This window comes from Myotis yumanensis, unplaced genomic scaffold, assembly GCF_028538775.1.
Source record: "Myotis yumanensis isolate MYYU_CA2020_CCGP unplaced genomic scaffold, mMyoYum1.0.hap1 SCAF_1, whole genome shotgun sequence".
Lineage (NCBI taxonomy): Eukaryota > Metazoa > Chordata > Mammalia > Chiroptera > Vespertilionidae > Myotis > Myotis yumanensis.
In genome coordinates this window covers 19,269,822-19,282,512 of record NW_027223752.1, presented here as the reverse complement: position 1 = coordinate 19,282,512, position 12,691 = coordinate 19,269,822, and the positions used below count along the sequence as shown (strand labels likewise).

The following is a 12,691-nucleotide window of genomic DNA, read 5'->3' as shown; positions in this document are numbered from 1 at the left end:
CACGGTGCTCCACTTCCCTGTCTCGCAGTTTCCTCATTTCGAAGTGGGAGGAGGACAGAGAATAAATACATGAAAGAATGTATATAAAGTGCAGACATAAGCCAGCCCTGGCCAGAACTCAACAAGATTTAGTTTTGTTATTTATAATATCTGTCAGACAAGGTTCTAAGTCACTGCTCACACTCATCAGCTGAGAGAACATTAGAAAAGGCTCGTGATATCAAACACAGGGTTTAGAACTCACAAATTTTCTTCTATTTCTAAAACGGAACAAAAAAATCAGTGTTGAGCCTAAGCTATCAATCTCTTCTTAGTTTTATTAAATTATAGTCTTACCATGATGAAGGAGCTAGATGAGCAATTTTAGTCATAATATCTTACAGCAATTTCTCACTTCATGATTTTCCAAGTGTTTTCACATTCGCCACATCATTTGAGACATTAAAAACCCTATAAAGTAGTTCCGAAGCCTGGCCTCTGGTGTTTAATTTCCGTTTTAGTGTATTTTAGATTGGAAGGGTGAGGATTGCCTTCCATCTGCAGGTCACAGAATAAATGGTCAGGGTGCCCACAGGCCATGTCCCACGCTGACCCCTCCTGACAGAACACAAGGAGGGTTACTGCTGCAGACAGAGGACTGCGCCCAACGCTAAGATACTGGAGGCCATTTGAGGGACTTGCAAGAAAACAGCACCACGCTCTGCTGTGGAGGCAGGGTCACTGTTGCCTGGTTTATCCTAATGATTGAGAGGACTCAGTCACAGTGCAAAGGGCCTTGTACTCCAGTCAACCAGGGATCGGTTCCTGGGGAAGGAGCTGAGACCCTGGCAGGGACCACTGGGCAGGGGTATAGGAGTCTGGGAGTCTTGGTCCGAAGTGGCACCAGCAGCCCCGCAGCAATAGGAGGCTGGGTCTCTCCCAAAGCCAGTCTCCCTCCCTACTTCTCCCCTCCAGCTGTGGATCCCAGGAGCAGAGAACCTGACCCTGCTTGTGAGGTCCATGATGCTATGCACCCACACCTACCAGTCACCAAGTCTTGTCAATTGCTGAGGGATCTAGGAATACAACAATTAAATTACCAACGGTTTTCCTACATTTGCAAGATTTCCTAAATTTCCTATCACCAAAAGCTTTTCTAACAGCATCAGCACAGATCTTCCCAGAAAACCAGGAGAGCACACACATAAAACTCCCAGGCACACTAGAGGGTGGACAATGAGTTGGATTATCCAAAGATAGAGCAACTGCCCACAAGCACTCAGTCCATTATGTGCCTTAAATTCTATACAAAGGACAATGGCTTTCATGAGACATGGGTAAGGGGCAGTAGCAGTGTAACAAATCTTAGGTTTCACCAAAAACTACTTAGAATTCTTTCATTCTGACAATGACTTCAAGGCTTTTGCTGGCACTGAAAAATACAGGTCCTCAAGTGGAAATTCACCCTGAAGTAACATAAAAGATAAGAGACTTAGAGCTAAATGAATGCACCTTGCGCAGCCCTCTGTCACACACTGGTTTCCCAGGTAGACTCTCTCCACAACTGATAAAAATGGGAACCAAGCTAAAGTTGTAGTGAAGGAAACTCACCAACGTTGAAGTCATCCGTGTAGATGGGTGGGAAGGGCTGGGACTTGGGAGGCGGCGGGTAGCTGCCTTTGCTGCCGGTGGTGAGAGTGGTGAGTGTGAACAACTCATCCTCTTGCAGCTCCACTGTGAAGCTGCCGCTGCTGTCAAGGAGCTAAAAAGAAAACGTGGTGTCAAGGACAGGGCTTTGGCTCGTCTCATTTGGGCAAAATGGCTTTTTAAAACACAGGCTCAAAGATAAGCCAAACTCATTTCTGTTAGAACTTTCTCACCACTTGTAAAGGACACACCCCAGATTAAGGCCCTCCAAAAAAATGTTGTTATTATGAAGAGTTTATAAGATTATTCTTCATAGAAAGCATTTTTTTAAAGAATTTCTCTACATGGAGGGAAGGAGGACTAGATGATCCCCAAATCTACTTCTATTAGTCTATTATTTTCCATTAGACTGTAAGTTCCTTAAAGCTTGTACAGGAGTGGGCAAAAGTAGGCTTATAGTTACTTATATGGAAAATAGTATAAAAATTAATAATAATATAAGAACAAATTTTTGCATACTAACAACTGTAAACCAACTTTTGCCCACCCTTGTACATGTATGTGTTTTAAATATTACATCCTTGTCTATAATAAAAATAGCATATATATATATATATATATATATATATATGCACACACACACACACATATATATAACACTTCATATGTGTTTATGTCTACATATATTTATATAGAGGGTGGTACAAGTCAGTTTACAGTTGTGTATATGGAAAATAATATAGTAATTAATAAATAAAATACAAGAATAAATTGTTTCACATATTGCCAACTTAGCCTACTTTTGTCCAACCCTGTACATATTCAATACACATAACTAGGAGATCTGCTTATTTACTTTTTAAGACTTTACTAATTTTTTACTAAGGTAGAAAAATCCATAAAATCTCACTGGTGACTCAGGAAACCTTTTACTGTTAAGGAAAAAATAGTTCAACTCATTCTATGTTCAATATATATTTCAATTAGCAAGTTAGGTTTATAAGACATTTATGATCTTAGCAAATTAATCTAAGTCACAATATCCTCATCTACAAAATGAGGCAAAATACATACTTCCCAGGGCTTCTGTGAGGATTGAATGAGATAATATTTCTACAGTGCTCCTAGCCTAGTGTGTGAGGTATGAAAACACATCCTCTGTCTTACCTGTTGTGTGCCAAAAATAGTCTAGTGTACAATTAATGTAGGCATTTGCTGTACGCCTAGTCTATGAAATTTGAGCAGCTTTCTTTCTACTTTGAACTAAAGGAGGTTCTATTCTATCTTTGCTTTAATAATAAATTGTTGGTCAGATCTATGAAATATCTAACACCATATTTTGGCTCAGAAATAACCCCAAATGACATTATTTTTCCTGTGGGGAAAATCAATTTTATTATGCTATTTCTAGCAATTGTTGTACAAATAAAACAGACTGTCCTTTTTTCCGGAATTTAATATTAATGCATGTTCAATCATTGAGAGTGGCTAGTGGGTTCACAGGATACGAATAATTACCAGATTTGTGTCCATTAGGGGAAGTAATGCGCTTGCTTAGGCCAATCCATTCTCTGAACTATTTCCTGAGAAACCACCATGTACTCAGCACTACAGCAGGCCCTTGGATAAAAAGCTAAAGAAGGCAGGGCCTCAGTTCTCAAGGTGCCCAGTGCAGTGGGAAAGTGTTTAACGGGACAAGCACATCTTCCCAGGTGGAGATGAGCTAAGGCTGATGGGAAAGCCCCCGAGGAAGTGACCTTACGCTGAGTCTTGAAGACATGTGGTGAGAAATTCTAAGAGGAAGAAAAGGCATGTGCAAAGTCACAAAAGTAGTTAAACTGGCATGCTATGCTCTGGAAAATGCAAGAAGTTTAATTTGTGAGGCCAGTTTCATAGGACATACATCTTGAGGTCATATGGAGTGTCATGGGCTGCACTAAGAGATATGAACTTACAGGAAAAATCACTGAGGCACTTTAAGCAGAGAAGAGAAAAATCCGACCTGCATTTTAGACACATCACTCTGGAAGCAGTGTGATGGGGGTCTGGAGAGAATCAGATTAGCGGCTGGGGAAGCAGGAGGTGGTTTCCAAAATCCGGGAGCAAGATAATGAGGAATGGAATCAAGCAGAGGCAGTGGGAAAGGGGAATGAGGCATGGGTAAGAGAGGCGTGTGGATGGTAGAATCCCTATCCTCGATCGCTGGTGGTATATAAAGTGTGAGTACATGAAGAGTGGGAAAGATAGTTTCAAATGAGACTCAGATTTCTGACTAGAGCAGCCAAAGAAAATGATGGTGGTATCATTCACTAAGACAAACCAACTGCTTTGAAGAAGATCTCTATTTTATAAAAACTGGTTGGGGACAACTTCCTCTCTAGTATGCTTCAGCCGTAAAATCAATTATAAAATTAAAAATTCTTAATTCATTAATCAAATTTCTGTTCCCTTAAACCAGCGGTTCTCAACCTGTGGGTCGCGACCCCTTTGGGGGTCAAACGACCCTTTCACAGGGGTCGCCTAAGACCATCCTGCATATCAGATATTTACATTACAATTCATAACAGTAGCAACATTACAGTTATGAAGCAGCAACGAAAATAATTTTATGGTTGGGTCACAACATGAGGAACTGTATTTAAAGGGCCAGAAGGTTGAGAACCACTGACTGCTGCAATGCTCAATACATAGGAATTTGTTTTAAAACTACCCATAGAGAATCCAGCTGTTTAAAGAGAAACCTCTCCGATGACTTCCCAAGCTTGGTGTACCACACCTGCAGCTCCAGTATTTCACTCTGAGGAGAGAACACACAGGAAGCACAGCTGAGTGGCTTGTCATACTCTTCTGAGGATTCCCAAAGTCAGTACCAGCAAGAGCGAACCAGTGGCCATATGCACTTTTTCTCTATCCACCGAAAGGCCTGCATCTCAAATTTAAACGGTAACATTTTTAAAGTAGAAAAGCATTATTCAAGCAAATATTTTATTTCCTATAAATCTACAGACTTTGGCAAATGTTTATTTTAGTGCCTTGGCTTGAAAAATACTCATTATTGTACTTGTGTGGAAAGCATTTTAAGAATATTCTGGTATTGCCAGGCCTGTGTAGCTCAGTGGTTGAACCTTGACCTATATAAATCAGGAGGTCATGGTTTGATTCCCAGTCAGGGCACATGCCCAGGTTGCAGGCTTGGTCTCCAGTAGGGGGCGTGCAGGAGGCAGCTGATGAATAATTCACTCTTGATGCTTTTGTCTCCCTCTCCCTCTTCCTCTTCCTTCCTCTCTGAAATCATTTTTTTTAATATTTTTAAAGAATGTTCTAGTATTAAAAAACCATCCTTAATGCGATTAGTAGTTAGAAAGAGTGCTGCATTTTCTGCATTCAAATCTAACAATAGGTAGAAAGAGCTAGAGTCTGGTCTCTCTTTCTTTTATGTACAGAACACTATATAAATCAATGCTTTAAAGGTCCCCAGACTACATAACTGATGCTCCTGCTTAAGAATGACTTTCCTGCAGGTCACTTTTGTTAAGTGCTCTTCAAGGCCACAGAGCTCTCCCTCCGAGCCGCTCTGGAGTGATAGACTAAAACCAGTCAGCAGCTTCAAGACACGGCATTTATCCACTCATACGCAAACTTTTTTTTTAACTTTTAGTAAACTTTATGGTAAAGAACAACAATGAAACAACATTATTTTATAATGATTTTTCTCACCCGTAAGAACATGGGTGGCAACCAGTGACTTTTTTATAAAAATCGTTTAAGACTCTAATAAGACATCTTGTCTTCTGACTGTAATATATGATTTCATTTAAAAACTGCTAGCCTATGATAAAATATATAAATTCTCAAAACCAAAATAAAAGCCCCACATGTTTACTTACAAAAGAACCCTTAAGAACGAAGGTAGCAATTTGGTGTGACACATTGAAATAAGGAAGCAGTGGCCGTATACACTTAGAATGTTTATGGCTCTGAGGAGAAAAAAATCACATAAATTATCCAAATGATGCACAAGCCATTAGGAAAAAATATTAAACATTTAATGCCCCAATATTAAGAGAAACTATACATATTAGGTGACAACTATGAGTTTATTTTAAATTTTTAAAGACTTTTTTCTAATATAACCTTTATAGAGTGTCCATTGCATATCACTAGTCAAAGTAAAGCTCGCTGGCATTTTGACTGAACCATACTTTGAATTCACAGCTAAATTCCAGTCATTTTATAGCACCCACATTAGATTTTTTTATGTTGTAAATATTTTCCAAGTAAAATACAGTAAGAAAACAAACGCTTGAGATGTATTGAGATGTTTTTACGTTTTATTCTGAGTGAAATCAGCAAGACAAAAAACAGTATATACTGGATGATTCCACTGAGACAGAAAACTCCAGAAAATGCAAACTATTCTTCAGTGACATAAAGCAATGACGTCACAATGTATGAGGAGTAGCAGGACAGAGGGACTACTTATACAGGGACATGAATCCTCTTAGGTGGGTGATGGATACTCATTCACTACTTTGGTTGTGATGATGGTTTATTGGGCTTATACTTGTTAAACCTTATGAAATTATGCACTTTAAGTATGTGTTTGAAGTATGTGTTTGAAGGAATAAACCACCACCAAATATGCCACTTTGGTATAAAGATTACTTTAAGTTGAAGATAGTTGAGACTAACAGATGAAGGAAAACAAAAGGAAGATTAAAAGTAGCAAGTTCTGGGAAATAAGGCTGCCATAATTCCTCTTCAGGGTGCATCTACCCCAGAACAGAGGAATGGGAATAAAAGCCTACCCCAAAATCTCTAGGGGAGTTTTATGGCCCTGAAGGAGAGGGAAAGACCGCTCAGATCAGCCCAAACACTATCCCAACTTTCTCATCTCCTGTTAGCTCTCCTGAAAACCCATTATCTTTCCCAAAAGTCATTTATTTCCCCAAATGCTCCCTTTCTCCTTTCTACATTACTCAATAAGCTAGGTATATAAACTCAAATCCTAACCACCCGTTGAGTGATTTCATCACTGAGTTCCTCCCACATGTATGTGCACTGCATGCACAAATAAATTCTGTTTTCTTTTCTCGGGCTATTCTGTCTTTTGTCGGTTTAATTTGTGGAGCCTCAGCTATTGAACCTGAAAGGGTATAGGGAAAAGTTCCTTCCTCCACTACATACTGCTTATCTATAATAATAAAAACACAATATGCTAATGAGACTGGACAGCTGAACGACCTTCCAGACATAATTCTGGACGAAGCTGTGGTGGCAGGGGCCAAGGCAGAGGCAGATAGGGGCGATCAGGCAGGCAGGTGAGCAGTTAGGGGCGATCAGGCAGGCAGGTGAGCGGTTAGGGGTGATCAGGCAGGTGAGTGGTTAGGGGCAATGAGGCAGGCATGCAGAGTGGTTAGGGGCAATCAGGCAGGCAGGCGAGTGGTTAGGGGCAATCAGGCAAGCATGCAGAGTGGTTAAGGGCGATCAGGAAGGCAGGCAGGCAGGCAAGCAGTTAGGAGCCAGCGGTCCTGGATTGCGAGAGGGATGTCTGACTGCCAGTTTAGGCCTGATCCACGGAATCGGGCCTAAACCAGCAGTCGGACATCCCCCGAGGGGTCCCAGATTGCGAGAGGATGCAGGCCAAGCTGAGGGACACCCCCTCCCCACATGAATTTTGTGAACCAGACCTCTAGTTGTATATATAATCTTCAAAAGCCGATTTAAAAAAACAAAGTGATTTAATCCCCACCCCCCTGAAAGAAACAACAAAGGATTACCATTGTTTCAATGATGATGGTGAGGTTACCTAAGCCATCAGTCAGAGCTACGTAGCTTCCTCCTTTCTCTAAATGGCCAACTGTCTTCAGGTAATACCAACCTGGTCGAGTAAACTGAGTAGTATGAGCTACAGAAAAGCATAGAAAGAGCCAAATAAGATTAAAATGGTAATGACGGGGTTGTTTTTTAAAAACCTGTCTACTGATTTGAGTCTGATTAAGTCTAACAAGCTATTTTTTTTATTTTAGAAGAAAATACTTGCCAATTCCATGTTCCAACTTTGGAATAATTAGTCCAGTTAAATGGTACAATTATGGGAGGATTCTTAGAATGACTAGTAAAAACAAATGAACCACACTCGGTCAGTTCAAGAATACGATTGTCTTTTTCCAATAATAAAATAAGGTTATCCTCTCCCAACCTTTGTTCATCTCTATTTAACCGAGTGGTTCTCAACCTTCTGGCCCTTTAAATACATTTCTTCATGTTGTTACCCACCAATAAAATTATTTTCGTTGCTACTTCATAACTGTAATGTTGCTACGGTTATGAATCATAATGTAAATATCTGATATGCATTTGGTCTTAGGCGACCCCTGTGAAAGGGTCGTTTGACCGCCAAAGGGGTCGCGACCCACAGGTTGAGAACCGCTGACTTTAACCCATCTAGTATAACTACAAAAATAAGGTTTAAAAAGTTAATAATGCATTTCAAAAACTAAGCTTTATGGTTTCAACAAGTTTATTTACACAATATATATTTCTTGGGCACCTCCAATGCTGGCCCTGAAAATGTACTGAGCAATACTCTATGACCTGACCCCACATGCAAAAAATCAAGTTCAACATTTAAGGAGTTAACCAACCAGGACATGTGCCAAACCAGCATAATGATGATTTTTAATTAAAGTTGAGACGGCAGTGCAACACTGACTCTCTCTGTCCCCAAGAGCAGAAAATAAATCTCGCAGGCGAAAGGTACCCTCCCTGCACCAGGAGGCAGAGAGACCGATTCCTTATTGCCAGATTTAGGACACTCGGAACAGAGAAAGCTGTGTAAGCAAACTGCTTAGTTTCTTTTCTTTTTAAAAAATATACTTTTTATTTCAGAGAGGAAGGGAGAGGGAGAGAGATAGAAACGTCAGTGGTGAAAGAGAATCATCAATCAGGTGCCTCCTGCATGCCCCCCACCAGACATCAAGCCTGCAACCTGGGCATGTGCCCTTAAGAGGAATCAAACCCGGGACCCCTCAGCCCACAGTAACGCTCATCCACTGAGCCAAACCGGCTAGGGCACTGCTTCGTTTCTTCAGTAACTAGAACCCAAGCCTATTTTGTTGTCCAGTCAGCTCCTCAGAGGTTGATTGTTCCTTTGTCTAAAAGGTGTATCAAAAACCTACTCTAATCACATCTTAGGTCCCATATCTATGAGACCTCCACATGTACAAACTTAAATTTGCTTGTTTTTTCCTGCTGATAATCTGTCTTCTGTCTATTTAATTGTTAGATAGCCAAAAGAGCCAGGAGAATTACGGGGGGAGTTTCAGCCTTTCCATGACAACCCCCTCTAAGAATGTTCTGCTTTGCCCTTAGAGAGCACTTTAGGGGGTGACAGGTATGGGAACCATACCTGATATCCAGATAGGAGCTTCCACCACGTAGTGCCCACTCCAAGGCTCCTGGGCAGTCATCAGCCCGCTGCGCCCATAGGGCAACTGCTCATAGTAACTGGCCACCACATTCCAAGCGATTGTTCTAGATGATTTGTTTGATAAGAGAGAAACACCAAAACATTTGTGATAAAAATGTAAATGTCTAGAATCCTACATAGTAAAAAGACATACACATAATTTATATAAATACTAGAGGCCCGGTGCACGAAATGCATGCATGGGTAGGGTCCCTAGGCCTGGCCGGCAACCAGGGCTAATCAGGGCCTTCCAGCTGCTGGCTGGGGCCAATGGGACACTTTGCATGTTAGCCTTTTATATATATACTAGAGGCCCAATGCACGAAATTCGTGCAAGAGTAGGCCTTTTTTTCCCCAGCTGCCAGCACTGGCTTCCCTGACACCTGGGACCCGGGCTTCCCTTGCAGCACCAGCTTTTGTCCGGAAGGTCTCTGGAAGGACATCCAGTCTAATTAGCATATTATGTTTTTATCATTATAAATAGATAATAAATACTGAAAAATGGCCACCCGAAGCAAGAAAACATATGTTTACTAACTTCCTTCATATTCTGAAAAATCCAGTGTTGGATGCATCTAAATATTGTTAATGGTGAATCACATAATTAAAAAATTTAGATTAATCCAACGTGTGCAGTTTTACGGAGCCATGGTGTAATCAGAACATGGACCATGCCCTACCAGTACCAGAAATAAAGGCTTTATTCATACTTGCTTTCCTTGTGACAGTCAGCTTTCCCAGTGTCCCAGTTTCATGATATAATTTTATGAACTGCAATAAAATTGAGAACTCTGACAGTCTGACTGCCTGGGTTCAAATCATGGCTCCATCACTTAACCTCTCTGGCCCTCCGTTTCCTGGTCTGTAAAATGAGGATAAGAAATATATCTCGTTCATGCGATTGCTGTGGGAACTGAATGTGTGAAGAGGACAGAACAAGGTCGGGGCTGTAGCACTTCTATGATTCTGCTTCATCTACAAGTACTAATTGGGTCAGCTTGCTGGTCTGCATTGTGATCCATTCTTTCAGAGAGGGTGCTGACCCCTAAGATTGTGACTCTGTGGTTCTCAGGAAAATCCAAGGACAAAAAGGAAGCTCTGGACCCTGGTACTGCTAGGTTCCTCACAGCCAAAAAAAAAAAAAAACTAGAGAGAGCTTACCAAAGAATTGTATTTTTGTTAGCAAGTCCTCACCCATAATAAAATGATAGACTGACATTCTTAAAAAGTCAAAGACTTCTAATTCTGGCAACACAAAGTAGAAATAATAGTCCCAATTTTCAAAAAGTGCTTACTACCAGTGAAAATGTTAAGAGCTCTCATGACTTTACCCGTGGATTACAAGATGCATGGTATCTCCCCTGGCTAGTGCCAGAAATACAAATTAAACTACCTGGAGAGCACTCTGTAATATACACAAATGCCTTGACAATCTATACACCTCTGATGCAGATACTGACTCTACTTCCAAGAACACACCTGAGGAAATCATCACCGATGTCTATAAAGACATCTGCACACAACCGATCATTTCAGTGTGTACTCAACTGTTAATGAAAACAGAAAGAACTTCCATTTCTAGGAAGAGGAGAATATTCATGAGGTATGGGATATTTTCTGTGTCAGTGTTTCCCAAAGCTGTGTGCCATCAGAATCCCCTGGGTGCTGACTAGACCACCAGAGTCCCAGGAGCCTTCCCTGGAGATTAAGGTTCAGCAGGTCTGGGCAGCTGCCAAGGAGTCAGGTGCTTCCTGAGACAAGGCAAGTGTGGGAAATCCCGCTTTATGTAAAAGAACATATATAAACATTTAAAGTGCTGAAGTCAAAGTATACCTAAATATGAGGGAAAGTTCATAATGTCTTGTTAAGTGAAAAGCAGCTTATTTCCTGAACATTATATAGTATATTGTATTAAAATTTTATATGAAACTTTTACATATATAATGTAAATGGGAAGACACATTCCAAAATTTTTAAGAACAGATACTTTTGGATGGCAAAAATATGAGTGATTTTTGCCTCCTACTTTGTATTTATATGCAGTCAACTCAATTCTCTGCCATGAGCATGCCTGACTCCTAATACCAAGTTAAGTCCTTAGAACCAAACTCTCAATGAGAAGCATCTTTTCTTTCAAAAACAGAAGAAAAAGAACAAAGAGGGCTGTCAGAATAATATGTCAGCTCTCATTAACATCACAAAAGCATGTATTGGCTTGCTTTTGCTCTATTTATTTTTGTTTTAGAAAGTTAATTTGAATCTAATTACAATTGAAGCTTCTCAAAGCATTTAAAAAATGCTTCCTCAAGAAATAAAAAAGAGTGTTCTCTCTTCGGAACCTCCCTTTGGAAACAGACAGTTACACAAATTAATGAAGCTCTAGGGCAGCGGTTCTCAACCTGTGAGTTGCGACCCCTTTAGGGGTCGAATGACCCTTTCACAGGGGTCGCCTAAGACCATCAGAAAACACATATATAATTACATATTGTTTTTGTGATTAATCACTATGCTTTAATTATGTTCAATTTGTAACAATGAAATTGGGGGTCACCACAACATGAGAACTGTATTAAAGGGTCGCGGCATTATGAAGGTTGAGAACCACTGCCTAAGGATCAGTGGGGCACATTGGGAGGTGGAAAGTCCACAAGCTTAGTCCTGTCATAAGAAATGAGGAAGGAAGGAAACTATTCTAGATTAAAAGATATTTTAGGGTCATCTAAGTGCAATGCATGGTACTTGATTGGCTCTTATGTTTTTTTAAAAAAGCTATAAATGACACTTTTTGAGATAATTAGGAAAACCTGGATACAGACTGGGTATTAGAAATACTTTTTAAAATGTTCTTGCCCGGAGCAAACGGAGTAAGCAGCTGAAACTAATAACACCCACCCCGAATTGGCAAATTTACTCAGCTGGTGAGACGGTTTGCAGCCGGGAAGGGCAGACCTCCCCTGGAAAGGTTAAAAACCAGGGATCTGGGCAGGAAAGTTTGCCAGACCTGAGCCCAGAGGGTCCGAGGGAGACCGCATGGCAGACAGCCGCGTCTCTTGGGACAGACACAGACCCTGACCAGGGTAAGGAGTTCCGCGGGTTTGCTGGCGCCAGGAGATTTGAGATTTGGATTTTGTGATTGCGGAGAACTGAGACTAAAGGGGGCATCCTGAGGAACTGATCAGACCATGCAGTGCCCATAAGAGAGGAGCGTTTCCCAGACCATGCAGTGCTGGTAAGAGAGGAGCGTTTCCCAGACCGCAGATCCAAGCAACAGCAGCCCCCTGATCACCGCAGCCTCCTGATCACCACAGCCTCCTGATCACCACACCCTCTGTCTGTGGAACAGCAGCTGTACGTGAAGCCTCCCCCCACCAGCCAGAAGAGCCAACACAGCTGTGAACAACACCCACCAGAGGAGCTGCTGCCAACTGGAAAGCAGCTGCTACCGCAACCGTCTGAGCAGCAACCACAACCCAAGGAGCCCCTGCCACCCAGGGAGCAGCCACTGAACATCTCAACATCTACATATGTCAGCGAGATCAAACATGGGTAGGCAAAGAAACCCCCAAAGGAAAGAAAAGGAGGACTCGCCAGAAA

The 12,691-nt window shown here is 41.3% G+C and overlaps 1 protein-coding gene across 3 annotated transcripts in view; it reads right to left on the bottom strand.

The window, feature by feature from the left end:
* The window catches only part of GALC (galactosylceramidase), a 47,396-nt gene that overhangs the window by 10,796 nt on the left and 23,909 nt on the right, over nt 1–12,691 (bottom strand). For 2 of the 3 annotated variants that reach the window (XM_070415430.1, XM_070415449.1), the window contains exons 9-13: nt 9,038–9,162; nt 7,407–7,534; nt 5,514–5,603; nt 4,337–4,423; nt 1,591–1,741 (exon numbers count right to left, since the gene is read on the bottom strand). In XM_070415430.1, coding sequence (XP_070271531.1) covers nt 1,591–1,741; nt 4,337–4,423; nt 5,514–5,603; nt 7,407–7,534; nt 9,038–9,162 — 581 coding nt within the window. The remainder of the gene's footprint in view (nt 1–1,590; nt 1,742–4,336; nt 4,424–5,513; nt 5,604–7,406; nt 7,535–9,037; nt 9,163–12,691) is intronic. The other variant, XM_070415440.1, reaches the window with a different exon arrangement.